The sequence below is a fragment of the Calliphora vicina genome, chromosome 1 (genome assembly GCF_958450345.1).
Source record: "Calliphora vicina chromosome 1, idCalVici1.1, whole genome shotgun sequence".
In the NCBI taxonomy this organism is placed as follows: Eukaryota; Metazoa; Arthropoda; class Insecta; order Diptera; family Calliphoridae; genus Calliphora; species Calliphora vicina.
The window spans coordinates 101759303-101787236 of NC_088780.1; the positions used below are offsets into that span (position 1 = coordinate 101759303).

A 27934-nucleotide genomic window follows, 5' to 3' on the forward strand; every position below is an offset into this window, starting at 1 on the left:
TTTGTCTTTCGGCTTTTTTTTTGTTTTTTGAATGTTATTTTGGTGTATTTCAAACCATTTAGATTTTCACCCATTATACACCGGCTGTTGGAGTATTTATTTTGTTTTAAAAAGTTGTTACACTTTAAACATCTTTTTTTTTTAATTTATTTGTTTTGTAAATTATATCAACAACAGCATAATGTATAATGGAAAAACTAAAACACAATATAATGTTTAAAATAAATAATGTTTTCACTTTTATGTGCGGAATGCACATTTATAAACATGCTGTAGAAAGAAAATTAAATTTACGAAAAAAAACAGACGTAAAGAAAAAACCAGCTACAAGCTGTTAGTAAATCTATTGTTTGCAAAGTTGCATCTAGAAAGAAGACAACAGCTAAACAAAAAAATAGTAAATAGTTTAATCCATGAATGAATGAATGAAAACAATAATAAATTGTTTGCATTGTGGATGATAATGATGATGTGATGTGAAAAGCATAAAATATCTAACCGAAACTTTCGTAATCTGTTTAATTGTTGAATGAAATTTTTTTTTTTTTGCTAAAAAAATCAACAACAACAAATTAAGAAACTAGAGAGCAGTAAAGCAAAGCAGACTTTAAATACACCTTACATGGCTTTTTTAAATATTGGATGTATGACTTAACAAGTAAGAAAGTATGGTCGGTCAAGCCCGACCGACCATATAATACCCTACACTAAGTAAAAGAGCAAAAACATTTTTCTTTTAAAATTTCCATAATTTATATTTTTGAGTGATTTTCGGAAGTGGACCTTATATGGGAGCTATGACCATTTATGGACCGATCACCATGAAATTAGGTCGTGTGATTTATGTCTCTATGAAAGTTTACTATGTTGAATTTTGTGAGCATACCAGCATTTTTAAGCGATTTATGCACGTTAAAGTGATTTTCGGAAGCGGGTCTATATCGGAGCTATGACTAATTATGGACCGATCGTAACAAAATTTGGTGACATGAATTTTGTATATATAAAACTTATTTGGAGCTCAATTTGTGGAGATTCATTTATAAATTAAACATTTATGGCCGATAAAGTCCAATTTCGGAAGGACATTTGTATGGGGGCTAGGTGAAATAATGGACCGATATCAGCCAGTTTCAATAGGCTTGGTCCTTGGGCCGAAAAAATAATATGTACCAAATTTGATCGAAATATCTTCAAAATTGCGACCTGTACTCTGCGCACAAGGTTTACATGGACAGCCAGCCAGCCAGCCAGCAGACCAGACGGACGGACGGACATCGTTTTAATATTTTTGGGCGTTACAAACATCTGCACAAACGCATAATACCCTCCCCACTATGGTGGTGTAGGGTATAAAAATGCGGGATTTACAAATGATAGCGTATCTTTTGATCTAGTTTTATATGTCATTTTGAAAAACCTTTGCCCAAAGAAGTTAAAATCTCTGCGATAAAACAGAAATAAGTTAATTTTAACGAGTAAAATAATACTGCAACTAAATTCTCAAATCAAAGTGCTCCCCTTATTTTCCATCTCTGGCTCTAATGATAACAAAAATACAACTGTGTAAAGCATTCACAAGGAATTAATATACCAAAAGGTAAAACAAACAAATGACACTCCCCATAAACTAATAGCACTGACACAATGAGAACAACAAAGCAAGAAAAAACGTAAAAACAAATATGTAATTTTCTAAAGGTTTTTAGGCAAATTAATAAGAATAATAGCTATTAGAATATGAATTCAGTCAGTAATTTACTAAATGACAAGTTTTAGTTAAATAATTTTTCAAAGATTTCTAGGGACATTTGTTTATCAGTAAAGAGTTTTTCTAACAAGTAAGAGAGCTATATTCGGCTATGCCGAATCTTATATACCCTTTACCAAATTATACTTCAAAATACAAATTTTAAATATTTTTCGGTAAACAAAATTTATTTTTTTTTTCTACCATTTTTTAATTTTTTTGAAAAAAAAATTTCGAATTTTTATTTAAAAATTTTTTAAATTTTAAAATTTTATTTTTTTAAATTTTAAAAAAAATTTTTGGTTTTTTAATTTTTTTTTGGTGGAAAAAGAATTCGGGTTAAAAAATATTTTTTCCGATTTTGACCCATTGTGGATCGAACTTACGATGGTCTTACATACGTCATTGCAAACGTCATTGAAATATCTATCATTAGATATCCATATTGTCTATATTAATGACTTAGTAATCCAGATAAACAGTGAGCCTCAAAAGTGAGTATACACCAAAAAATATTTGATTTTTTTAAGATAAAGAAAATCCTAAAATTTATTCATCGCTTAAAATTTTAATGTTTCGGTTTGTTGGAGATTGAGTTGAATAATAGATTTGGTTGTGAAATAAAAGATTTAAGTCGGACTATAATGATTTTCATGATCCTAAAAAATCCAAAAAATCGCGGTGTTTGTTTACTCACTTTTGAGGCTATGTGTAGGTTGTCCTGGATTTTTTCTCATATCTCAGCCATTTGTGGACCGATTTTGCTGATTTTAAATAGGAAACTTCTCGAAAGCATGTCTGACAGAATTATTGAAGATTTGGATCCCGAAGATATCTGGGGTCTATAGAAAATTGATTTCAACAGACAGACGGACATGGCTTAATCGACTAGGGTCTGAAAATTATATTGTGGAAATTACAAACGGAATAACAAACTTATATATACCCTTCTCTCGAAGGTGAAGGGTATAACAAGTTAGTACAGAGTAAAACACCTACCCCCATTTTCTCAATCTCTGGTTATTTTTTTATCATGAAGATATACTGACAGTTCTCATATAAAAACAAGTAAGAGTGCTATATTCGGCTATGCCGAATCTTATATACCCTTCACCTTTGTTGTGGATGCATTATTATTTTTTATAATTAGTATATACACATCTGCTCAAAATAATAGATACACCAAAATTTATTTTTTAAAAACGAAAAAAAATAATGGTATATTGTAAAATTATAAAAAAAATTCAGTCGATTTTTATTTATAGTTAAAAGGAGAGTAAAAAACAAAAACAAAATATTTCATAATTAATAATAAATATTATAAAGTAAATTAAATTTCTTAAATTTCGAAAAATTTGGTGCTCATAATAATAGATACATTTTTAAAAATTCTTATTAAACAAAAGCTAATAAATTTTATCTTAAAAAAATTAGTTTATTATTAAAGTAAAGCTAGTATCCAGTATATCCACCTTTGTTTTGTAAAACTTTCTCCACTCTTCTGGGCATACTGGATATCAAGTTCTGACACTTCTCCAATGGAATCTCGTACCATATTTTTTGCGTTTTCTCCCATAAATCGTCTTTATATTTGAAAACTTCCTTCGAAAGCCTTATCTTTAATTCACTCCACAAGTTTTCTATTGGGTTTAAATCAGGGGATTGGCTGGGCCAGCTTAAAACAGGTACGTTATTCTCCAAGAACCAGTTTTTAACTAATCTTGAACTATGTTTTGGGTCGTTGTCCTGCTGGAATGTCCATATTAATGGCATATTTTCCGATGCATATGGAAGCATTACGTTTTCCAATATGTCTCTATACCCACTAGCATTCATGATATCTTCTATTCGGAATATCGGACCAACACCATTCCATGAAAAGCAACCCCAAACCATTATGTTTCCCCCGCCATGTTTTACCGTCTTTTTTGTAAATTTAACGTGGAATTCTTTTCCTTTTGGTCGGCGTACATTTCTTTGGCAGTCGTTTCCAAACAAATTTATTTTTGTTTCGTCGCTCCATAAAATATTTCTCCATTTTTTTTCGCCTTCACACCCGGACCATTGTAAGTGCTCTTTAGCAAATTCTAATCTTGTCTTGATATTTTTTTGGCGCATTAGTGGCACTTTTCTGGCAATTCTTCCCGGCAATTTAGCTTGTAAAAGACGACGACGAACTGTTTGTGGACTGATTTCGTTACATAGCTCCGCAGAAATAGCTTTCGATGATATGAAAGGGTCTTTTTTAACCATAAGGACGATCCGCCTATCTGTTTCTGGACTGGTTTTCTTTGGTCTACCGCGAGTTTCTCTTTTTTGTTTTTTAGATAAAGCATTTTGGACAAAATGTAAAGATCTTCCTATGCTCTTTGCTATTTCCCGTAATGATTTTCCTTGATTTCTCATCGTTTGAACAATTTTTTTCTCATCTTCGGTACAATGATGATTTCGTCCCATTTTCTTCAAAAGAGTCCTATTTTTTATAAAATTGTTGCTAAAATTTAAATTATACTTACTGTTTCACGTAAATAGGAACAAAAAATTGCACAAAAAAAAAATTGTATATAAACAAATTACAAATTACTGATGTGTATCTATTTTTATGAGCAAATAATTTTTTGTAATTCAAATAAATTCGTTTTTAAAAATCAACATGAAAGCAAATAGTTGCCAGATTTTTGACTGACATGACATGACAAAATACGCAAAACATGCACATCCAAACATACGATTTGTTGCTGTTTTGTCAAAAAAACCAACACACAACCAAACAAACGTTTAGTTGTATAAAAAACAACAACAACGCCAAAAGAAACAAAACACAAAAAAAAACAAAATACGCAAAGCTTGCACATCCAACCATTCGTTTTGTTGTTTTTTTGTCAAAGCATGCAATACATTGTGTTTTTTGATGAAATTTTCAGAGGTTGTCTCGGATTTTTGCTCATATCTCCGTTATTTATGGACGGATTTTGCTGATTTTAAATAGCAAAATTCTCGAAAGTATGTCTGACAGAATTGTTGAAGATTTGGATCCCGGAGATATCTGGGGCCTTCAGAAAATTGATTTCAACAGACAGACAGACGGACAGACAGACAGACAGACAGACAGACGGACATGGCTTAATCGACTCCGCTATCTATAAGGATCCAGAATATATATACTTTATAGGGTCAGAAATGAAAAATGTAGAAATTACAAACGGAATGACAAACTTATATATACCCTTCTCACGAAGCTGAAGGGTATAATTATCTTAATTGGAAATATATCGTTACGAAAAACTATAATCAGAGATTGAGAAAATGGCGCCTAGTGTAGCGTATTAATAAAACCGCTAAATTTTTGAAAAAACAAATGTAAACCAATTAAAAGTGAAATTAGTTTGTTATAAAAAACACAATAGCAGAGTTTGCTGTATTGTTTTTTCTTCTTGGATACAATCAATTATTGAAATTTATCTTAAAGAAAGCTAATTTTGTAGAGGAAAGAATCTGATAAATATTTTGTTATGATTTTAAATAACAGTAATAGTTTTACAAAAGCATAATAAAATAATTGAAATTTAAATTAACAAGATAAAATCAAATCTGTCAGTTCTCCTTAATTTGCAGACATATTTGTTTATTTAATATTGGCAAGTTTTTCTTCTTTATTTCTTTTGTTTAAATTTCTCTGTCTACTTGTTCTCACTGTAAAAAGTTGAAATATTGGTGTTACCATATCGCATGACAAGAGATCATTTCGAATTTATCAGGAAATAGAGAAAATAGAGAGTGAATTAAATTCACTCCAAATATTTCTTATAGAAATGTTTAACAATATTTGACTTGTTGTGAAATAAAATGACTGAAAATCTTTAATAAATCGTTAACATTATCATCGATTATCTTTAAATACAAAAAATGTAAACCTGACATCATGCCATCATTTATGCTGACTGACATTCATTTAAGTCCCTCATTCATTCATACTCATTTATTCTAGTTTCATTAATATCGATAATGGAAATTATAATTATTTCGTTTTAGGAGATTGTAAAATACGCCAAAAAAAATTTTACATCTGCTGGTTTTTTGCAAAAAAAAAAAAAACAAATTTCGATATCAAGCAACTGGCATCAAAATGTGGCAACAACTAGGCATTATCTTTGAACATGACGCGTTGCATTAAAGTCAATGTTTAAACAAAAAAAAAACTTGTTGGGGGTTAGCAACAAGTTCTTTTGGTATTTTATTTTTTAGCTTTTTTATTTAGAAGAACGAAAAAAACAACTCGAAGATGTGTTACAGTCAAGTCTGTGCAACGTGTTAATACGACATGTGGAGTGCAGTGCAGTAGTCAAATGATGATGTTGCACTGTGCAGTGTATGTAAAAATTTGCTGTAATTTAGATTTAAATCTATTAAGGCTAGAAATATGTTTGTTTCAGCAGTTATATAGAGATGTACATAAATTTTTAGTTGCAATAATGTTGTATTTTTTACTTGCTTGCTCATCATTGCAACAAACGGTGTGTTATAATCGCTGCAAGTCAGACATAATGATGATGAATGAATTAATGGCTGAGTTGTATATGGAAACCAAAATACGATGTATTAATTTAGCTAAAGGATTAAGATAGAGGAGATCTTAGATGACAGTCGGACAGGCTTGAGTGTGGGAACATTAATTTGCAAAGAATTTTGAAGAAGGGTATATATAAGTTTGTAATTCCGTTTGTAATTTCCACAATATAATTTTCCGACCCTATAAAGTATATATATTCTGGATCCTTATAGATCCTTAATCGGAGTCGATTAAGCCATGTCCTTCTGTCTGTTGAAATCAATTTTCTGAAGACCCCAAAGCTTCAATGCTTTTGAGAAGTTTCCTGTTTAAAATCAGCAAAATCGGTCCACAAATGGCTGAGATATGAGGAAAAAACCAGGACAACCTCGATTTTTGACCTATATCTGGATTACTAAGTCATTAATATAGACAATATGGATATCTAATGATAGATAGATATTTCAGAGACCTTTGCAACGACGTATATAAGACCATAGTAAGTTGGACCTACAATGGGTCAAAATCGGAAAAAATATTTTTTAACCAGCATTTTTTTTCACCAAAAAAAAATTTAAAATTTAAAAAAAAAATTAAAATTTCAAATTTAAAAAAAAAATTAAAATTTCAAATTTAAAAAAAAATTTAAATATACACAAATTTTAAAATAATTCGAAAAAAAAAATTCCATAAAATGAAAAAAAAACAACTTTGGAAAACAAATTTTTGTTTACCTCAAAATATTTAAAATTTGTATTTTGAAGTATAATTTGGTGAAGGGTATATAAGATTCGGCACAGCCGAATATAGCTCTCTTACTTGTTAGAAAAACTCTTTACTGGTGAACAAATGGCCCTAGAAAACTTTGAAAAATTATTTAACTAAAACTTGCCATTTACTGACTGAATTCATGTTCTAATAGCTGTTATTCTTATTAATTTGCCTAAAATCCTTTAGAAAATTACATATTTGTTTTTATGTTTTTTTCGTGCTTGGTTGTTGTTCTCAGTGTGTCAGTGCTATTAGTTTCTGGAGAGTGTCATTTGTTTGTTTTACCTTTTGGTATATTAATTCCTTGTGAATGCTTTACACAGTTGTATTTTTGTTATCATTCGAGCCAGAGATGGAAAATAAGGGGAGCACTTCGATTTCAGCATTTATTTGCAGTCTTCTTTTACTCGTTAAAATTAACTTATTTCTGTTTTATCACAGAGATTTTAACTTCTTACTTAACTTCTTACTTATTTTTTTTCTCAATCTTTCTTCCAATACATTGATAGTTGATAGCGGCCATTAAGTTGAAGCTACATCAGGCCATCAACGTCAAATGCGAGTTTACAGGTCAATGATAACCAACTTAATTTGGACCAACTATTTATGGACTCCAACGACATGACATGTGAAGGGCATGGTCACTCACGTGGAGGTGATCGAGCGAGATCGTGAAATTTGACCCCTTTAGACTTTTTTTGTGGGGCTTTCTTAAGTAGCCGGTCTATGCAAATAAGACACAATCCACAGCGGCCCTCAAAGCCAACATAATCCATGTCATTGCTCCAATTCAGCCTGATTTGTGTGCCAGAGGACACCAACGACATGTGGCATGACAAGTAGAAGGCATGGTCATCTCACGTGGAGGTGATGTGAACTCGTTAGATTTGACCCCGTTAGACTGTTTTTTGTGAGGTTTTCTTAAGTCGCCGGTCTATGCCAATAAGACACAATTCAAAGCCAGCCCTCAAAGCCAACAGAAATTGAACATTTCGAATGCACGCCACCCAACAAAGCCGGGTGAAACTTTAAAACGTATATACAATATTAGTAAACTTCTGCACTTACCTTATAAACTTCCGAGAAAAATCCCGAACCAATTTTCTCCTTAACAAAATCATCCACTGAATACAAAGCGGACACTGCCGTACGCAGAGCTTTGCAAGATGGACCTGTAACCAAACGATCCGATGATATGGTGCGAGCCACCGGTGGGGCAGTTGTTGATAAACAGCCATTTGCTACATTTGTGGCCAGACCATTTGCTGCACCATTACTATGATTACTTAAAGCCGATGACGAAGTCATATTGGCGGCACCAACATAAGCACACATTACCGATGGAGTAGACGATATTGATGATGATGGTGAGGCTGAAACGTTAATGTTATTGCTAGCCGAGGAGGTCTTGACACAATCAACTTGATCGTATGAGGGATTAGAGCAAATGGTTTTATTGTCTTTTAACAGGGTTTTATTATTGTTATTGACGATGTTGGAGTTGTTGGAGTTTTGTAAAGTTTTCATTTTTTGTTGCGGTGGACCGGGACCACTGTGTTGATTTAAATTCATTATTATCACCGTTGATTAACGCGTACCAGCGCGCTTTTTAGCTGTGCAAGCATTACCGGTGTTTAACAAGGTAATTGATTTGAAAATTATTTTAAAACATTTAAAGGATAATGACGCCAGGCACACGTCTGGTTTAAAATATTTATTTTTTTTTATTTTTAAATTTATTTAAGAAAACAAACGGAAAATTTAAATAGAAAAATTTAATTATATTTCAAAACTTTTTGACACAATATTTGTATTTTTTTTAAATAATTTTTTTAGATAATTTTGAAAACTTTTTTTTATTTAACACTTTATACTTTAACTTTATTTACTTTTTTGTTATATTTATTAATTGCATTATAAATTTCTTTGTGTTGTTTTATATAAATAATTTTAAAATTTGTTTGCAATAATTATTCGCCTTTTTTTGCGTATTTTTGTTTAGGGAAGCTTTGTTGCAGAATTCTGTAAAGAGACAGGGAAAAACAGTTTAAATATAAATAAATAAATATTAATTAAAATTTGTTTATAAATAAGAGTACCTAATGTTTATTTAAAAAAAATATGAGGTAAATATTGATATAAGCAAATACTTTTTAACAAATGTTAAATGAAGATAATGAAATAAAGTTAAAAACAAATTAAATGAGGAATTTCAAATGAAAACAATGGAAAAATTAATTATTTGTCTAAATTGTCGCAAATTTCCTAATTTTTTCCAGTCTTTAATATAATAAGGGGAAATAATACTTTCCATTTAGTAAATTACAAAATTAATATTCTATAAGCCGTATTTCTTATTAATTTGCCTAAAAGAGCTTTAAAATTATTTGCAAACAACTTTCCATTTAGTAAATTACAGAATTCACATTCTAAAAGCCGCTGTTTTTATTAAATTGCTTAAAATTCTTTTAGAAAATTATTTTTTTTAAAGGTGTTTTCATGCTTGGTTGTTGTTGTCAGTGTGTTATTGTATTAGTTTCAAGTGAATGTCATTTGTATGTTTGTTTGGTTGTTTTATCTTTGGCTTCTTAATTCCTTGTGAATGCTTTACACAGTTGTATATTTGTTATCATTAGAGTCAGAGATGGAAAACAAGGTGTGCCCTTTGATAAATGCGGGATTTTTTTCAAAATTTTAGCTTTTATTTTTAAACTTTTGTACAATATAAGTTTATTTGAAGTATTAGCCATTGTTAGCTATGACCTCGTCCCGTCTATCTGACAACATATGGAATTCAAGCCAAAAAAAGTGGTCATCGTTTATGGCCAAGAACGAATCAAGCCAATATCGGATACTATGTTCTAAAGTGAAGCGTATCCCAAACAGAGCGTTCTGCATCGATGGAAAAATAGTAGTCGGACAGGGCAAGGTCTGGACTATAATGCGGGTGAGATAAAACTTCCCAACCACTTCATTCTTAATAGTTTTTAACAGGTATTGCAACATGTGCCCGGCAGTTGTCATGATGGAATATTAAGGCTTCATGTCTGGTCGTTCATGAACAACCAAATTCTACAATAAATGAAATTTTATTTTCTCATTTTAAGAACATTTAAATAAAAGCTTTTTTTAAATTATTTTTTTATTATACATAATTTTATTTTATTTTTTTTTGAGAATTTCAACCCATTCGGTCTACGAGAACTGATGCAATTAGGGGCCAAATTACCGCATTCATTATCGAATAAGCTATCGTATCGAAGAATGATTTCGAAATCGAAATTATGATAAAATGTACTAAATTTCTTGCCCGATACCGAATGCCATAATCTCAAATTAGAAAATTACGATCAATTTTACTCGATATCGAATGCGGTAATTTGTCTCCAGTTTCTTATGATTTTGAAAAATTAAATTTGCTTTAAAAGAAACCGTTGCAAAGTGATACAACGGTTGGCAACACCGTCAAAAGGTTGGCAGCACTAACATCGATGCCAACAGACAAAGAAAACATCAGTAAAATGCTGGAAAATTGAACAAACTTAATCATTTGAAATTTATTAAAGAAATGAAAAAAATATGTTAAGGAAGAATAAATAATTTTGTTCTCAAAGTTTTGCTTTTAAAATATCTAGGAACAATTATTACTTTCGACACAAAACAAAACTCACAATATAGAGCCAGAGAGAAATGACAAAATGCTATTGTATTGCCATTTTATTTATGAGTTTTTTAACATTAATCTCCTTACAAAAACTTCCCCCATATCCCGAAGAGGGGAAAAACCTTAACAATTTTTTAATTTTTTAACCTTAAAAATTACTTCACATAATTGCTAATACCCATAATTTATTAATTAATTTTGAAATATTTAAATTTTGTTAGCATGTTATTTCTTTCCATACTCTCATCTAATTTTAATTGCAAATTAAGTGCTAAAAATTCTGAGAATAAAACAAACAAACAAAACGTTTATCACGTGGTTTGCTTACTATTTTGAACTTGACATTAAAAAGCAGACTAAATTAAAATTTTTTTTTCTAATTCTTTGAGGTTTGATTTCAATTTATAGTATTTGTGGTGGTCTTATCTAACCTTGAAATATTTTAAGTTTCAATTTTGTTTGTGTTGTTTTTGATAAATGTAATAATATAAATTAATTGCTTCGTATTTATTTTTTTGATTAATGTAAACGTGGGTATTATCACGAAGTCTGGTTATGTGTTAACTTAAAGTTACACAGCCGGTTAAAATTATTTTTGTATGAAAACTCTAACTGGGGGGGTTAGAAATAAGAAACAGTAAAGTTTAATGAAATGTGTAAAAAATTCTTAGAATATTGATTTAAAATTATTTCATTTACTTTTTCGCAAATATTTGTATAATTCGACTACCGTTACTGAAATAACTAAAAATACCCATTCGAAAAGTTTAAAAAGTAACGGTAACACTTATTTGAATTATTTCGATAATGGTATTTTACTGGTAACTGTATTTTAGGGATAACGACAATTTAGTTCTGACTGAAAAAACAAACATATTATATTTACGAAATTTTAAATTTAAAATAATTTAATATATACAAATGTTTATGGTATTTTTAGATGAGTATTTGTTTAAATATTTAACTTTACACAATTTCCTATTGTATTTCAGAAAATTTCAATTGAATTTCCAAAAATTCCAATTGAATTTAAGAAATTTCCATTTTTATTTCATAATTTTCCATTAGTATTTCAGAAATTGTTAATTATATTTCAGAAACTTCCATTTGTATTCAAGTATTTTGCAATTGTATTTCAGAAATTTCCATTTGTATTTCAGAAAATTCTAAAAGATTGGAAATTTCTGAAATACAAATGGAAATGGTGTAGAAAAGTAATTAGAGTTTGATAAGTTTTTTTTTAACTTAATTTACGTTTCCCTAGATAACAATTTATATAGAACCTGATGAGCTAAAAAGAAAATAATATTTATTTTGCAAAAAAAAAAATAACTTTTAAAAACTGATGATAAGATAAGAAAATTTAAACAAATCATCAAAGTAAAAAAACAAATAAACTAAAAATATAATATAAATGATGAAATAGAAATTTTAAAATGTTTGCTTTTAAATTTTACCAAACATTTAGTGAAAAACTTTTACTTTTATAAGATTAATTTGAAAAAATTAATAACTCTGTTTTAATAATTAATCTTAATTAAGTTTAAGATATGTTTTGTAATAAATTTCTCTTAAAGTAAAAAATACTTTGATATTTTTTTGTTTCGTTACTAAAATATTGTGTAATCATTGATTAATTCTCCAAGTTTTAAATGTTAAAAACAAAATATACTCTCATTTTCAATAAAAAAATAAATAAAAGGGAATTTGTGGCATTTTATTTTTCAAGAAAAGATGTGGGTTGGAATTAAACTCACAAACGTTCAGTATTTAAGTTTAACCGCAAAGATTCAATCACTTACTTTCTGTTATACCTACCAATAAAATAAACAAATCGGTTAAATTAAAAATTTGTTGTTGTTAAAATGAAATTGATGTTAATCCTGGACAACATTTTTGCAAATTTAATTTACAATTAGTTGTTGTTAATAAAAAAAAGTCTGTTTTACATGAAATTAAAACAGCCTGGTTAATGTAAAATCGTTTTTATATAAAAAACAAGTAAGAGTGCTATATTCGGCTATGCCGAATCTTATATACCCTTCACCTTTGTTGTGGATGCATTATTATTTTTTATAATTAGTATATATGTATGTACATTGCCCACTTTCAGCGTACAGCATCCTAAATTTATCAAGAACACAAAAAACAACAACAACGCCAAACGAAACAGAACACCAAAAGAAAAAACAAAAACAAAATACGCAAGGCAATGAAACCAACACACATCCAAACATACGTTTAATTGTATAAAAAACAACAACAACGCCAAAAGAAACAAAACACAAAAGAAAAACAAAATACGCAAAGCATGCACTCAAACATACGATTTGTTGGTTTTTTGTCAAAAAATCCAACACACAAGCAAACATACGTTTAATTGTATAAAAAACAACAACAACGCCAAAAGAAACAAAACACAAAAAAAACAAAATACGCAAAGCTTGCACATCCACACAACCAAACAAACGGTTAGTTGTATAAAAAACAACAACAACGCCAAAAGAAGCAAAACACAAAAAAAAAAACAAAATACGCATAGCTTGCACATCCAACCATACGTTTTGTTGTTTTTTTGTCAAAGCATGCAATACATTGTGTTTTTTGATGAAATTTTCAGAGGTTGTCTCGGATTTTTGCTCATATCTCCGTTATTTATGGACGGATTTTGCTGATTTTAAATAGCAAAATTCTCGAAAGTATGTCTGACAGAATTGTTGAAGATTTGGATCCCGGAGATATCTGGGGCCTTCAGAAAATTGATTTCAACAGACAGACAGACAGACAGACAGACGGACAGACAGACAGACAGACAGACAGACGGACATGGCTTAATCGACTCCGCTATCTATAAGGATCCAGAATATATATACTTTATAGGGTCGGAAATGAAAAATGTAGAAATTACAAACGGAATGACAAACTTATATATACCCTTCTCACGAAGCTGAAGGGTATAAAAACATTACACTTACAAAAGTAGATAAAGAATTTATAGCAAACATTTTTAAATTTGTTTAAAAACCTTAAAATATTAAAGAATAAGTTAAAATCTAAAGCAACTTTTTCTCTGAGTGTTGTTTACCAACAAAAAACCGTAATCAAACATGGCCGAACATCAAATGGTCATCAAAGTAAACAAACAAACTAACTAACTGAGAAAGAGTGTAAGTGTCAGTCATTGAGTGTGTGTGTGTTTGTGTGAAAATGTTGTTGTTGATTTTAATTGTTATTATTTGCTGTAGCAAGTATGTAGTTTATTGAGTAGTGCCAATAAAATTTAAAACAAAAATAAAAAAAGAAACAATAACAACATGTCAATTTTTGTAGGGTTGTCAATAGACAACAAAGTAATACTTTGATTTCTTAGCTATAAGTAAAAATAAAACCAAAAAAGCCTAAAGGAATTCCTAAAATGTAAATATATACATACCCAGCGGCGAAATTTTTGAGGCCTTCAGCTATAAGGCCTTCTGTAAGACCTTCCTGGACCTTTTTTTAGATCCAGTACTCATGCTCGCTTGCCTTCTCAGGAAGACCTTATGGAAGGCCTACCTGCTCCCTTCTTTTTGTTGCTACAAACGTAGTACAAGCAGAAAATAAGTTAAAAACTCACATTCCAAAGACAAAACTACAAATGCAAAAAGTGAAGAGAAAAAAAGAAGTAAACTTAAAATAGTTTTGCTTTAATTCTTGGACAAAACGGTTGTGAGAACTTTTTACTTGGTCATTATTGGATTTTATTATAAAAAAATTTAAATAAATAAGATATCGCTTAGGCCGGGTAAGTTATTAAATTTTAGACATAGTTTAGGCTTAATCAAAGATACAATTTATTTAACAAAATTTATTTACAAAAGGCCTGAAAACAAGCCTGTGAAGAAGGCCTGCTACCAGGCCTGTTGAAGAAGGCCTTCTATCAGGCCTGTTAAAGAAGGCCTTGGCTGGCTAGGACATCGTGTGTAAAAAATGTATGAGTATGGAATGGGTCAATAAGTCCTTGTGTCTGCTAAATAAGGCCTTCCAGAAGGCCTGCTTACTACTTCTTTTCGCCGCTGGGTATGTATGTTTTTTTGTGTTTGTTTGCTTTTTGCATAAATTAATTATTGGCGGTAGTAATTTATTTTACGCTGTAAAACTATTTCAAAAATGCCGCAGTAGATTTCTGTGAATTTAAAGGTATTTGACCTTTTCAACTTGTATGTAGTTGTTTATTTTTAGTTTTGTTGATTTTACATGTTAAACGTAATAAATTAAATAAATAAAGTTGATTTTTTGAGAAAGTTTAATATTGACTTAATAGGTTTATGGCTTTTACATTAATAAAGAATTACTCTAAAGAAAAGAAGAAAAAAAGTAAGAGTAGCTGAGTAGATTCTATTGTTTTTATATGGCATTTACGGCATTTTGGTTTTAAACAAAAATAGAAAAACAAGTTTGATTTAGAAAATATAAAAGAAATATGTATTTACAAGAACTTGTTGTGTATCTCTCTTGTATAGAAAATATGTCAAATTAGAAGAGAAATTATAGAAAAGACATTTACAATAAAAATTTAAATTTTAATAAAAAAAAAAAATAATCTTTTAACATACAAAAAGTGTGTTTACATTTGAAATTAGTATGTTTGAAAACATTTCTTAGATGGTATGTAAATATCGTCAAGCCAATTAAACAAAAAATATATTTCTATTTTACCTCACTTTATGTAAAGTGAGTTAGAAATTGTTGTTAGACATAGGTCTAATCTCGGTGTGCATTTTTTAGGAAAATAAGTGACGATAAGCAATTGACATCACTGAAGTAATGCAGTGATGCCAGATTACATTGAATTCTTTAGCTTCAGAAAATAAGGAAGATTTAGTAAACAAAGAAATATACCTATAGATCACAAAGGGAACGATTATTGGACCCAATTGAGGTTTGAAGGGAGCATTTACCGAAGAACGAATATGCGGCCAACAAGAAAACGTAATAAATCCATCATGAAAACGATCCGCCCCATTATATAATTCCAATTAAAAACTATTTAGAATGAAGTTTTCAGACATTACTCCGTCCGACTGCTATTTGTTTCGATCGGTGCAGAATGCTCTCTCTGGGATAAGCTTCACTTCAGAACAGAGTATCGGAAATAGGCATAATTCGTTCTTGGCCCCAAAAGATGAGCAGTTATTTTGGCGTGGAATCCATATGTTACAAGAAAGATGGGAAAAGTTCATAGCTAATAATGGCCAATACTTTCTTTAAATTTATATTGTACAAATGTTTCAATATAAAATTATCTTTCTCATAATTTATATGAAATTGACAGTTAAGTCCTCTTTGGAAAAACATTTCCTCCCAACCAATAAAAACACAAGTGCTGCAATATATCTAAAATGCAGACAATGTATATAACGATTTAGATATTCAAAATCTTACAAGTAGGTGCGATTTTGTCGCACGCGTATACGCACACGTTTTTAATTTTATTTTCGACAAAAACAAAACGAAAAAAACTATTTCAGCTGCTTAAAATAACAAACTGTTAAAATGTGTGAGAGTGATTGAATATTTTTACTACAACACAGTGTAAAGATGTGGCTGTTTTAGAGAAACATTCAGAATGTGTGTGAAGTTAAATTTCGAAATTTATAACCCTAGACACAAACCAGTTGAGTTAACAGAGTTCTGTTTAAAGGCTAACATAGCACTGTTAAACATTGGAAATCAAGGTAGGTGTATTCAAAATGGAATAATAATCACACGGTTGGACCAAATGGACCACTCACGTTGGAAACGCGAACTCATCTCCCGCTTTTTCCAAAAACTAAGTCAAATCATAAATTTCAAACATATTTTTACATTTTTTCGGAATTTTTAAAATTTACTTATAATGGATGGATGAATCTAAATTCCTGGAAATTGGGAGAAGATGGGCGGATGAATCTTGCTGGAATATTTAGGAAGGGTGTTGGTCTATTATGATCCGTGGTCATAACCTTTAACAGTGCGTGTTCTGATAGAGAAATTTAAATTTTTCGGAAATTTAAATTTCTTGGGAGGATGAATCTAAATTTCTTGGAAATGGGAGAAGATGGGCGGATGAATCTCTCTGGAATATTTAGGTAAGGTGTTGGTCTATAATGGTCCGTGGTCATAACCTTTAACAGTGCGAGTTCTGATAGAGAAATTTAAATTTTTCGGAAATTTAAATCTCTTGAGAGGATGAATCTAAATTTCTTGGAAATGGGAGAAGATGGGCGGATGAATCTTGCTGGAATATTTAGATAGGGTGTTGGTCTATCATGATCCGTGGTCATAACTTTTAGCTGTGTGAGTTCTGATAGAGAAATTTAAATTTTCCGAAAAAAATTTTTTTTTTTTGGAAGATGAATCTAAATTTCTTGGAAATGGGAGAAGATGGGCAGATGAATCTTGCTGGAATATTTAGATAGGATGTTTGTCTATCATGGTCATTGGTCATAACCTTTAACAGTGCGAGTTCTGATAGAGAAATTTTAATTTTTCGAAAATTTTAAATTTCTTGGGAGGATGAATCTAAATTTCTTGGAAATGGGAGAAGATGGGCAGATGAATCTTGCTGGAACATATAGATAGGATGTTTGTCTATCATGGTCCGTGGTCATAACCTTTAACAGTGCGAGTTCTGATAGAGAAATTTAAATTTTTAGGAAATTTAAATTTCTTGGGAGGATGAATCTAAATTTCTTGGAAATGAGAGAAGATGGGCAGATGAATCTTGCTGGAATATTTAGATAGGGTGTTGGTCTAAAATGGTCCGTGGTCATAACCTTTAACAGTGCGAGTTCTGATAGAGAAATTTAAATTTTTCGAAAATTTAAAATTTCTTGGGAGGATGAATCTAAATTTCTTGGAAATGGGAGAAGATGGGCAGATGAATCTTGCTGGAATATTTAGATAGGGTGTTGGTCTAAAATGGTCCGTGGTCATAACCTTTAACAGTGCGAGTTCTGATAGAGAAATTTAAATTTTTCGAAAATTTAAAATTTCTTGGGAGGATGAATCTAAATTTCTTGGAAATGGGAGAAGATGGGCAGATGAATCTTGCTGGTATATTTAGATAGGGTGTTGGTCTATCATGATCCGTGGTCATAACCTTTAACAGTGCGAGTTCTAATAGAGAAATTAAAATTTTTAGGAAATTTTATTTTTTTTTTTGGAGGATGAATGTAAATTTCTTGGAAATGGGAGAAGATGGGCAGATGAATCTTGCTGGAATATTTAGATAGGGTGTTGGTCTATCATGATCCGTGGTCATAACCTTTAACAGTGCGAGTTCTGATAGAGAAATTTAAATTTTTAGGAAATTTAAATTTCTTGGGCGGATGAATCTAAATTTCTTGGAAATGGGAGAAGATGGGCAGATGAATCTTGCTGGAATATTTAGATAGGGTGTTGGTCTATCATGATCCGTGGTCATAACCTTTAACAGTGCGAGTTCTGATAGAGAAATTTAAATTTTTCGAAAATTTAAAATTTCTTGGGAGGATGAATCTAAATTTCTTGGAAATGGGAGAAGATGGGCAGATGAATCTTGCTGGAGTATTTAGATAGGGTGTTGGTCTAAAATGGTCCGTGGTCATAACCTTTAACAGTGCGAGTTCTGATAGAGAAATTTAAATTTTTAGGAAATTTAAATTTCTTGGGAGGATGATTCTAAATTTCTTGGAAATGGGAGAAGATGGGCAGATGAATCTTGCTGGAATATATAGATAGGATGTTTGTCTATCATGGTCCGTGGTCATAACCTTTAACAGTGCGAGTTCTGATAGAGAAATTTAAATTTTTAGGAAATTTAAATTTCTTGGGCGGATGAATCTAAATTTCTTGGAAATGGGAGAAGATGGGCAGATGAATCTTGCTGGAATATTTAGATAGGGTGTTGGTCTATAATGGACCGTGGTCATAACCTATAACAGTGCGAGTTCTGATAGAGAAATTTAAATTTTTCGAAAATTTTAAATTTCTTGGGAGGATGAATGTAAATTTCTTGGAAATGGGAGAAGATGGGCAGATGAATCTTGCTGGAATATTTAGATAGGGTGTTGGTCTATCATGATCCGTGGTCATAACCTTTAACAGTGCGAGTTCTGATAGAGAAATTTAAATTTTTCGAAAATTTTAAATTTCTTGGGAGGATGAATCTAAATTTCTTGGAAATGGGAGAAGATGGGCAGATGAATCTTGCTGGAACATATAGATAGGATGTTTGTCTATAATGGTCCGTGGTCATAACCTTTAACAGTGCGAGTTCTAATAGAGAAATTTAAATTTTTAGGAAATTTTTTTTTTTTTTTGGAGGATGAATGTAAATTTCTTGGAAATGGGAGAAGATGGGCAGATGAATCTTGCTGGAATATTTAGATAGGGTATTGGTCTATCATGATCCGTGGTCATAACCTTTAACAGTGCGAGTTCTGATAGAGAAATTTAAATTTTTAGGAAATTTTATTATTTTTTTTGGAGGATGAATGTAAATTTCTTGGAAATGGGAGAAGATGGGCAGATGAATCTTGCTGGAATATTTAGATAGGGTGTTGGTCTATCATGATCCGTGGTCATACCCTTTAAAAGTGCGAGTTCTGATAGAGAAATTTAAATTTTTCGAAAATTTAAAATTTCTTGGGAGGATGATTCTAAATTTCTTGGAAATGGGAGAAGATGGGCAGATGAATCTTGCTGGAATATATAGATAGGGTGTTGGTCTATCATGATCCGTGGTCACAACCTTTAACAGTGCGAGTTCTGATAGAGAAATTTAAATTTTTAGGAAATTTAAATTTCTTGGGAGGATGAATCTAAATTTCTTGGAAATGGGAGAAGATGGGCAGATGAATCTTGCTGGAATATTTAGATAGGGTGTTGGTCTAAAATGGTCCGTGGTCATAACCTTTAACAGTGCGAGTTCTGATAGAGAAATTTAAATTTTTCGAAAATTTAAAATTTCTTGGGAGGATGAATCTAAATTTCTTGGAAATGGGAGAAGATGGGCAGATGAATCTTGCTGGTATATTTAGATAGGGTGTTGGTCTATCATGATCCGTGGTCATAACCTTTAACAGTGCGAGTTCTAATAGAGAAATTAAAATTTTTAGGAAATTTTATTTTTTTTTTTGGAGGTTGAATGTAAATTTCTTGGAAATGGGAGAAGATGGGCAGATGAATCTTGCTGGAATATTTAGATAGGGTGTTGGTCTATCATGATCCGTGGTCATAACCTTTAACAGTGCGAGTTCTGATAGAGAAATTTAAATTTTTAGGAAAATTAAAATTTCTTGGGAGGATGAATCTAAATTTCTTGGAAATGGGAGAAGATGGGCAGATGAATCTTGCTGGAATATTTAGATAGGGTGTTGGTCTAAAATGGTCCGTGGTCATAACCTTTAACAGTGCGAGTTCTGATAGAGAAATTTAAATTTTTAGGAAATTTAAATTTCTTGGGAGGATGATTCTAAATTTCTTGGAAATGGGAGAAGATGGGCAGATGAATCTTGCTGGAATATATAGATAGGATGTTTGTCTATCATGGTCCGTGGTCATAACCTTTAACAGTGCGAGTTCTGATAGAGAAATTTAAATTTTTAGGAAATTTAAATTTCTTTGGAGGATGAATCTAAATTTCATGGAAATGGGAGAAGATGGGCAGATGAATCTTGCTGGAATATTTAGATAGGATGTTTGTCTATCATGGTCATTGGTCATAACCTTTTACAGTGCGAGTTATGATAGAGAAATTTAAATTTTTCGAAAATTTAAAATTTCTTGGGAGGATGAATCTAAATTTCTTGGAAATGGGAGAAGATGGGCAGATGAATCTTGCTGGAGTATTTAGATAGGGTGTAGGTCTATCATGATCCGTGGTCATAACCTTTAACAGTGCGAGTTCTGATAGAGAAATTTACATTTTTAGGAAATTTAAATTTCTTGGGAGGATGATTCTAAATTTCTTGGAAATGGGAGAAGATGGGCAGATGAATCTTGCTGGAATATTTAGATAGGGTGTTGGTCTATCATGATCCGTGGTCATACCCTTTAACAGTGCGAGTTCTGATAGAGAAATTTAAATTTTTCGAAAATTTAAAATTTCTTGGGAGGATGATTCTAAATTTCTTGGAAATGGGAGAAGATGGGCAGATGAATCTTGCTGGAATATATAGATAGGGTGTTGGTCTAAAATGGTCCGTGGTCATAACCTTTAACAGTGCGAGTTCTGATAGAGAAATTTAAATTTTTAGGAAATTTTATTATTTTTTTTGGAGGATGAATGTAAATTTCTTGGAAATGGGAGAAGATGGGCAAATGAATCTTGCTGGAATATTTAGATAGGGTGTTGGTCTATCATGATCCGTGGTCATAACCTTTAACAGTGCGAGTTCTGATAGAGAAATTTAAATTTTTCGAAAATTTAAAATTTCTTGGGAGGATGAATCTAAATTTCTTGGAAATGGGAGAAGATGGGCAGATGAATCTTGCTGGAGTATTTAGATAGGGTGTTGGTCTATCATGATCCGTGGTCATAACCTTTAACAGTGCGAGTTCTGATAGAGAAATTTAAATTTTTCGAAAATTTTAAATTTCTTGGGAGGATGAATCTAAATTTCTTGGAAATGGGAGAAGAAGGGCAGATGAATCTTGCTGGAATATTTAGATAGGGTGTTGGTCTAAAATGGTCCGTGGTCATAACCTTTAACAGTGCGAGTTCTGATAGAGAAATTTAAATTTTTAGGAAATTTAAATTTCTTGGGAGGATGATTCTAAATTTCTTGGAAATGGGAGAAGATGGGCAGATGAATCTTGCTGGAATATATAGATAGGATGTTTGTCTATCATGGTCCGTGGTCATAACCTTTAACAGTGCGAGTTCTGATAGAGAAATTTAAATTTTTAGGAAATTTTATTATTTTTTTTGGAGGATGAATGTAAATTTCTTGGAAATGGGAGAAGATGGGCAGATGAATCTTGCTGGAATATTTAGATAGGGTGTTGGTCTATAATGGACCGTGGTCATAACCTATAACAGTGCGAGTTCTGATAGAGAAATTTAAATTTTTCGAAAATTTTAAATTTCTTGGGAGGATGAATCTAAATTTCTTGGAAATGGGAGAAGATGGGCCGATGAATCTTGCTGGAATATTTAGATAGGGTGTTGGTCTAAAATGGTCCGTGGTCATAACCTTTAACAGTGCGAGTTCTGATAGAGAAATTTAAATTTTTCGAAAATTTTAAATTTCTTGGGAGGATGAATCTAAATTTCTTGGAAATGGGAGAAGATGGGCAGATGAATCTTGCTGGAACATATAGATAGGATGTTTGTCTATAATGGTCAGTGGTCATAACCTTTAACAGTGCGAGTTCTAATAGAGAAATTAAAATTTTTAGGAAATTTTATTATTTTTTTTGGAGGATGAATGTAAATTTCTTGGAAATGGGAGAAGATGGGCAGATGAATCTTGCTGGAATATTTAGATAGGGTGTTGGTCTATCATGATCCGTGGTCATACCCTTTAAAAGTGCGAGTTCTGATAGAGAAATTTAAATTTTTCGAAAATTTTAAATTTCTTGGGAGGATGATTCTAAATTTCTTGGAAATGGGAGAAGATGGGCAGATGAATCTTGCTGGAATATATAGATAGGGTGTTGGTCTATCATGATCCGTGGTCACAACCTTTAACAGTGCGAGTTCTGATAGAGAAATTTAAATTTTTAGGAAATTTAAATTTCTTGGGAGGATGAATCTAAATTTCTTGGAAATGGGAGAAGATGGGCAGATGAATCTTGCTGGAATATTTAGATAGGGTGTTGGTCTATCATGATCCGTGGTCATAACCTTTAACAGTGCGAGTTCTGATAGAGAAATTTAAATTTTTAGGAAATTTTATTATTTTTTTTGGAGGATGAATGTAAATTTCTTGGAAATGGGAGAAGATGGGCAGATGAACCTTGCTGGAATATTTAGATAGGGTGTTGGTCTAACATGATCCGTGGTCATAACCTTTAACAGTGCGAGTTCTGATAGAGAAATTTAAATTTTTAGGAAATTTTATTTTTTTTTTTGGAGGATGAATGTAAATTTCTTGGAAATGGGAGAAGATGGGCAGATGAACCTTGCTGGAATATTTAGATAGGGTGTTGGTCTAACATGATCCGTGGTCATAACCTTTAACAGTGCGAGTTCTGATAGAGAAATTTAAATTTTTAGGAAATTTTATTTTTTTTTTTGGAGGATGAATGTAAATTTCTTGGAAATGGGAGAAGATGGGCAGATGAATCTTGCTGGAATATTTAGATAGGGTGTTGGTCTATCATGATCCGTGGTCATAACCTTTAACAGTGCGAGTTCTGATAGAGAAATTTAAATTTTTAGGAAATTTTATTATTTTTTTTGGAGGATGAATGTAAATTTCTTGGAAATGGGAGAAGATGGGCAGATGAATCTTGCTGGAATATTTAGATAGGGTGTTGGTCTATCATGATCCGTGGTCATAACCTTTAACAGTGCGAGTTCTGATAGAGAAATTTAAATTTTTCGAAAATTTAAAATTTCTTGGGAGGATGAATCTAAATTTCTTGGAAATGGGAGAAGATGGGCAGATGAATCTTGCTGGAACATATAGATAGGATGTTTGTCTATAATGGTCCGTGGTCATAACCTTTAACAGTGCGAGTTCTGATAGAGAAATTTAAATTTTTAGGAAATTTAAATTTCTTGGGCGGATGAATCTAAATTTCTTGGAAATGGGAGAAGATGGGCAGATGAATCTTGCTGGAATATTTAGATAGGGTGTTGGTCTATAATGGACCGTGGTCATAACCTATAACAGTGCGAGTTCTGATAGAGAAATTTAAATTTTTCGAAAATTTTAAATTTCTTGGGAGGATGAATCTAAATTTCTTGGAAATGGGAGAAGATGGGCAGATGAATCTTGCTGGAATATTTAGATAGGGTGTTGGTCTAAAATGGTCCGTGGTCATAACCTTTAACAGTGAGAGTTCTGATAGAGAAATTTAAATTTTTAGGAATTTTTTTTTTTTTTTTTGGAAGATGAATCTAAATTTCTTGAAAATGGGAGAAGATGGGCAGATGAATCTTGCTGGAATATTTAGCTAGGATGTTTGTCTATCATGGTCATTGGTCATAACCTTTAACAGTGCGAGTTCTGATAGAGAAATTTAAATTTTTCGAAAATTTTAAATTTCTTGGGAGGATGAATCTAAATTTCTTGGAAATGGGAGAAGATGGGCAGATGAATCTTGCTGGAATATTTAGATAGGGTGTTGGTATAAAATGGTCCGTGGTCATAACCTTTAACAGTGCGAGTTCTGATAGAGAAATTTAAATTTTTCGAAAATTTTAAATTTCTTGGGAGGATGAATCTAAATTTCTTGGAAATGGGAGAAGATGGGCAGATGAATCTTGCTGGAATATTTAGATACGGTGTTGGTCTATCATGATCCGTGGTCATAACCTTTAACAGTGCGAGTTCTGATAGAGAAATTTAAATTTTTCGAAAATTTAAAATTTCTTGGGAGGATGAATCTAAATTTCTTGGAAATGGGAGAAGATGGGCAGATGAATCTTGCTGGAATATTTAGATAGGGTGTTGGTCTAAAATGGTCCGTGGTCATAACCTTTAACAGTGCGAGTTCTGATAGAGAAATTTAAATTTTTCGAAAATTTAAAATTTCTTGGGAGGATGAATCTAAATTTCTTGGAAATGGGAGAAGATGGGCAGATGAATCTTGCTGGAATATTTAGATAGGGTGTTGGTCTATAATGGTCCGTGGTCATAACCTTTAACAGTGCGAGTTCTGATAAGAAGGATGAATCTAAATTTCATGGAAATGAGAGAAGATGAATCTTACTGGAATTTATAGCCAAGGTGGTTTAGGCTGTTTGGTTTAATGATTGTCCAATATACCTAAGGTTATTACCTGTTATTGTTTTAAAATAATTCATGAGGCGATTTAAAAAACGTTATAAATTTATTTATTATTACAATTTAGCACCACTCACATATACAAAATAAATAAAAATTCATTAGATTAGATAAGTAAAATAAAAAATAAATAGAGACACTTTTCTTAAAATAATAATATAATTACAAATTAACATGAGATCAAAAGTATTTAAATTATTTGTTAAATATAAATATGTACATTATTAAACAAATTTTTCTAAACTGTTCTACATATCCACAAATTGTGTCCACAAATTTAAGGTGTGTAATTGACGTTAATATTTTTAATGAATGAATAATAATATATAATATAATTACATATGTACATTGCGGAGTGCGTGATATTGGACTTTGGTTATAACTTTGGGTCTAAGTTGCAATATTAAGAAAAATTAAAATTCGAAAAACAAATGCAATTGAGAATAGGGAAAATTCATATGAAAGCGGATAGTAGTCGGAATTACCATCTCCGATTTCAATGAAATTTACCACATACATAATATATCCAATATGTTTCTCATATCAGTAACTTTTTCAATTGAAACTCATTCCGATGTAAAAACATCAAGATATGAAAATGGAAATTTTTCTTTAAATTGTCTAAAATTATATACATATAATTGCCCATAACTTCAAAACTGCTCAAAGATCAGCATAATTTTTGACTCTATTTTAAAGCCAAAGATATTGTCCTTAAAATGGTGTGAATAAAAACATTGGAATTAAAAATTCAAAAAGAACATGGTATGAGGACACCCAAACTCTACTATATTCGTGCAAAAAATTTTTTTCATATAAATTCATATATAAATTTAAGCACCTGTGTTTTACCATATAAATTGAAATTGATTCAACTGTGTTCTTTTTTCTGTTTACTTATATATTAATACGAATTTATATGAAAAAACGTACTTTTAATAACGTTTTACTTTATAACTCCTCAACTGAACCAGTCTAAATCGAAATTATTTTGCACGAATATAGTAGAGAGTTTAGGTGTCCTCATACCATGTTTTTTTTGAATTTTTAACTCCGCGATCTTTGACATTTTTTACATTGAAATATACACTCTGAAAATTGACCTTTAACCTTTTGGAAGTAAACAATTTTATGCACACCATTTTAAGCGCAATATCTTTGCCTTTAAAATGGAATCAATAATTATGTTGGACTTTGAGTAGTTTCAATGTTATGGGCAATTATGTGTATATAATTTTAGACAATTTTAAAAAAATTTTCAATTTGCAAATCGCGATATTTTTTAAATGGAAAGGGTTTCCGATAAAAATATCATTGATTTGAGGAACCCTTTACAACTAAATGCAATTAATTTTAGACTGTTTTTTTTTTGGTTTCAAATATTATTAAAAACATAAATTAAATGAAATGTGTGTGTTAAAAGCAATTTTGGTGTTCAAATAAATGTTGCTATTAAAAAAATAAATAAACCGTTACTGCTAAAAATAAATAATAAATTTGATAATTCATAAATAATCCTCATTTAATGGGAGATTAGAATCGAAAACCATCAATTAAATTTTTTGAAATTTCATTTAAAATAATTTTTTTTTTGTAAAATATCATTATATATTTAAATTTTCGCAAAAAATACATTTTTGGATTGTATTACAAATTTTGGATTTATAACGAAATTTCGTACAGCCAATGCAGGATGGCCTTTTGCATTCTACACAAACATATGTGGCGTTGGTTGATATGTCACCACAGTGAACGCAAATCTCATTCATGTCGTCTGAGAAGTTTTGCAGGCATTGCTTTATTATATCTCTATACAAATTTGGGTCTCTCAAATTTGTCAATGTATAATTATGAAGAAATGCTTCAGTATATTGGCATATAAACACACCGCAATTAAAACTGTCATTTTGGTGGTCATGATCAATTTGAACATTTTTCCAATCTTTATTATTAATTTTATTTTCAAAAATTTCAAACATTGCATTTGCTTTAAATGAACCATTTTTAATTGGATCTAAAAAATAAAATTGTTGGTTTTTTGTGTCTAAGTAAACTATGGTGTAGTGGTGTTTATAAACTATAGGTATGAAAATGAAGTCAAATTTTTCTAATGGCAGTTGGATATCGTTATCAAAATAAAAGAAAATTTTGCCTTCTTCTGTTGACAACGAATAGGCAGATTTTTCACTTTTTGTTAATAAAATATTTAAATATATATCAATAACATTATTATATATGCATTTTGTGGGATTTAAACTTTTAAATTCTGTTAAGTCTACAGTTAATGGGTAGGGAACAGGGTTATTTTTATATAAATGATGGAAAGAAAGAAATATGTACCTCTTTTCTTTTAAAGACCTTGACCAAGAAGAGCTTTTTTTTAAAATTTTTTCATATGCCATTGTTGGGCTAATCCTTTTTTTATTTTCTTCTCGATCTTTTTTCCACATATCTTCTTCCAGTTTTATGATTTTGTTTGGTGGTTCTGATGTTCTTATTTCCCCCTTTGACATGTCTTTTATATAAGTATAAGTATACTCACACTGTTAAAGGTTATGACCACGGACCATTATAGACAAACATCCTATCTATATATTCCAGCAAGATTCATCTGCCCATCTTCTCCCATTTCCAAGAAATTTAGATTCATCCTCCCAAGAAATTTAAATTTCCTAAAAATTTAAATTTCTCTATCAGAACTCGCACTGTTAAAGGTTATGACCACGGATCATGATAGACCAACACCCTATCTAAATATTCCAGCAAGATTCATCTGCCCATCTTCTCCCATTTCCAAGAAATTTACATTCATCCTCCCAAGAAATTTAAATTTCCTAAAAATTTAAATTTCTCTATCAGAACTCGCACTGTTAAAGGTTATGACCAATGACCATGATAGACAAACTTCCTATCTATATATTCCAGCAAGATTCATCTGCCCATCTTCTCCCATTTCCAAGAAATTTACATTCATCCTCCAAAAAAAAAAAAAAAAATTCCTAAAAATTTAAATTTCTCTATCAGAACTCTCACTGTTAAAGGTTATGACCACGGATCATGATAGACCAACACCCTATCTAAATATTCCAGCAAGATTCATCTGCCCATCTTCTCCCATTTCCAAGAAATTTAGATTCATCCTCCCAAGAAATTTAAATTTCCTAAAAATTTAAATTTCTCTATCAGAACTCGCACTGTTAAATGTTATGACCACGGACCATGATAGACAAACATCC

General features: G+C 30.9%; 1 protein-coding gene across 1 annotated transcript in view; it reads right to left on the minus strand.

Annotated features, from left to right (window-relative positions):
- cdi (center divider) overlaps positions 1-27934 on the minus strand; it is a 313904-nt gene that overhangs the window by 274328 nt on the left and 11642 nt on the right. The window contains exon 2 of the mRNA XM_065515254.1: positions 8139-9092. Coding sequence (XP_065371326.1) covers positions 8139-8642 — 504 coding nt within the window. The 5' untranslated portion in view covers positions 8643-9092. The remainder of the gene's footprint in view (positions 1-8138; positions 9093-27934) is intronic.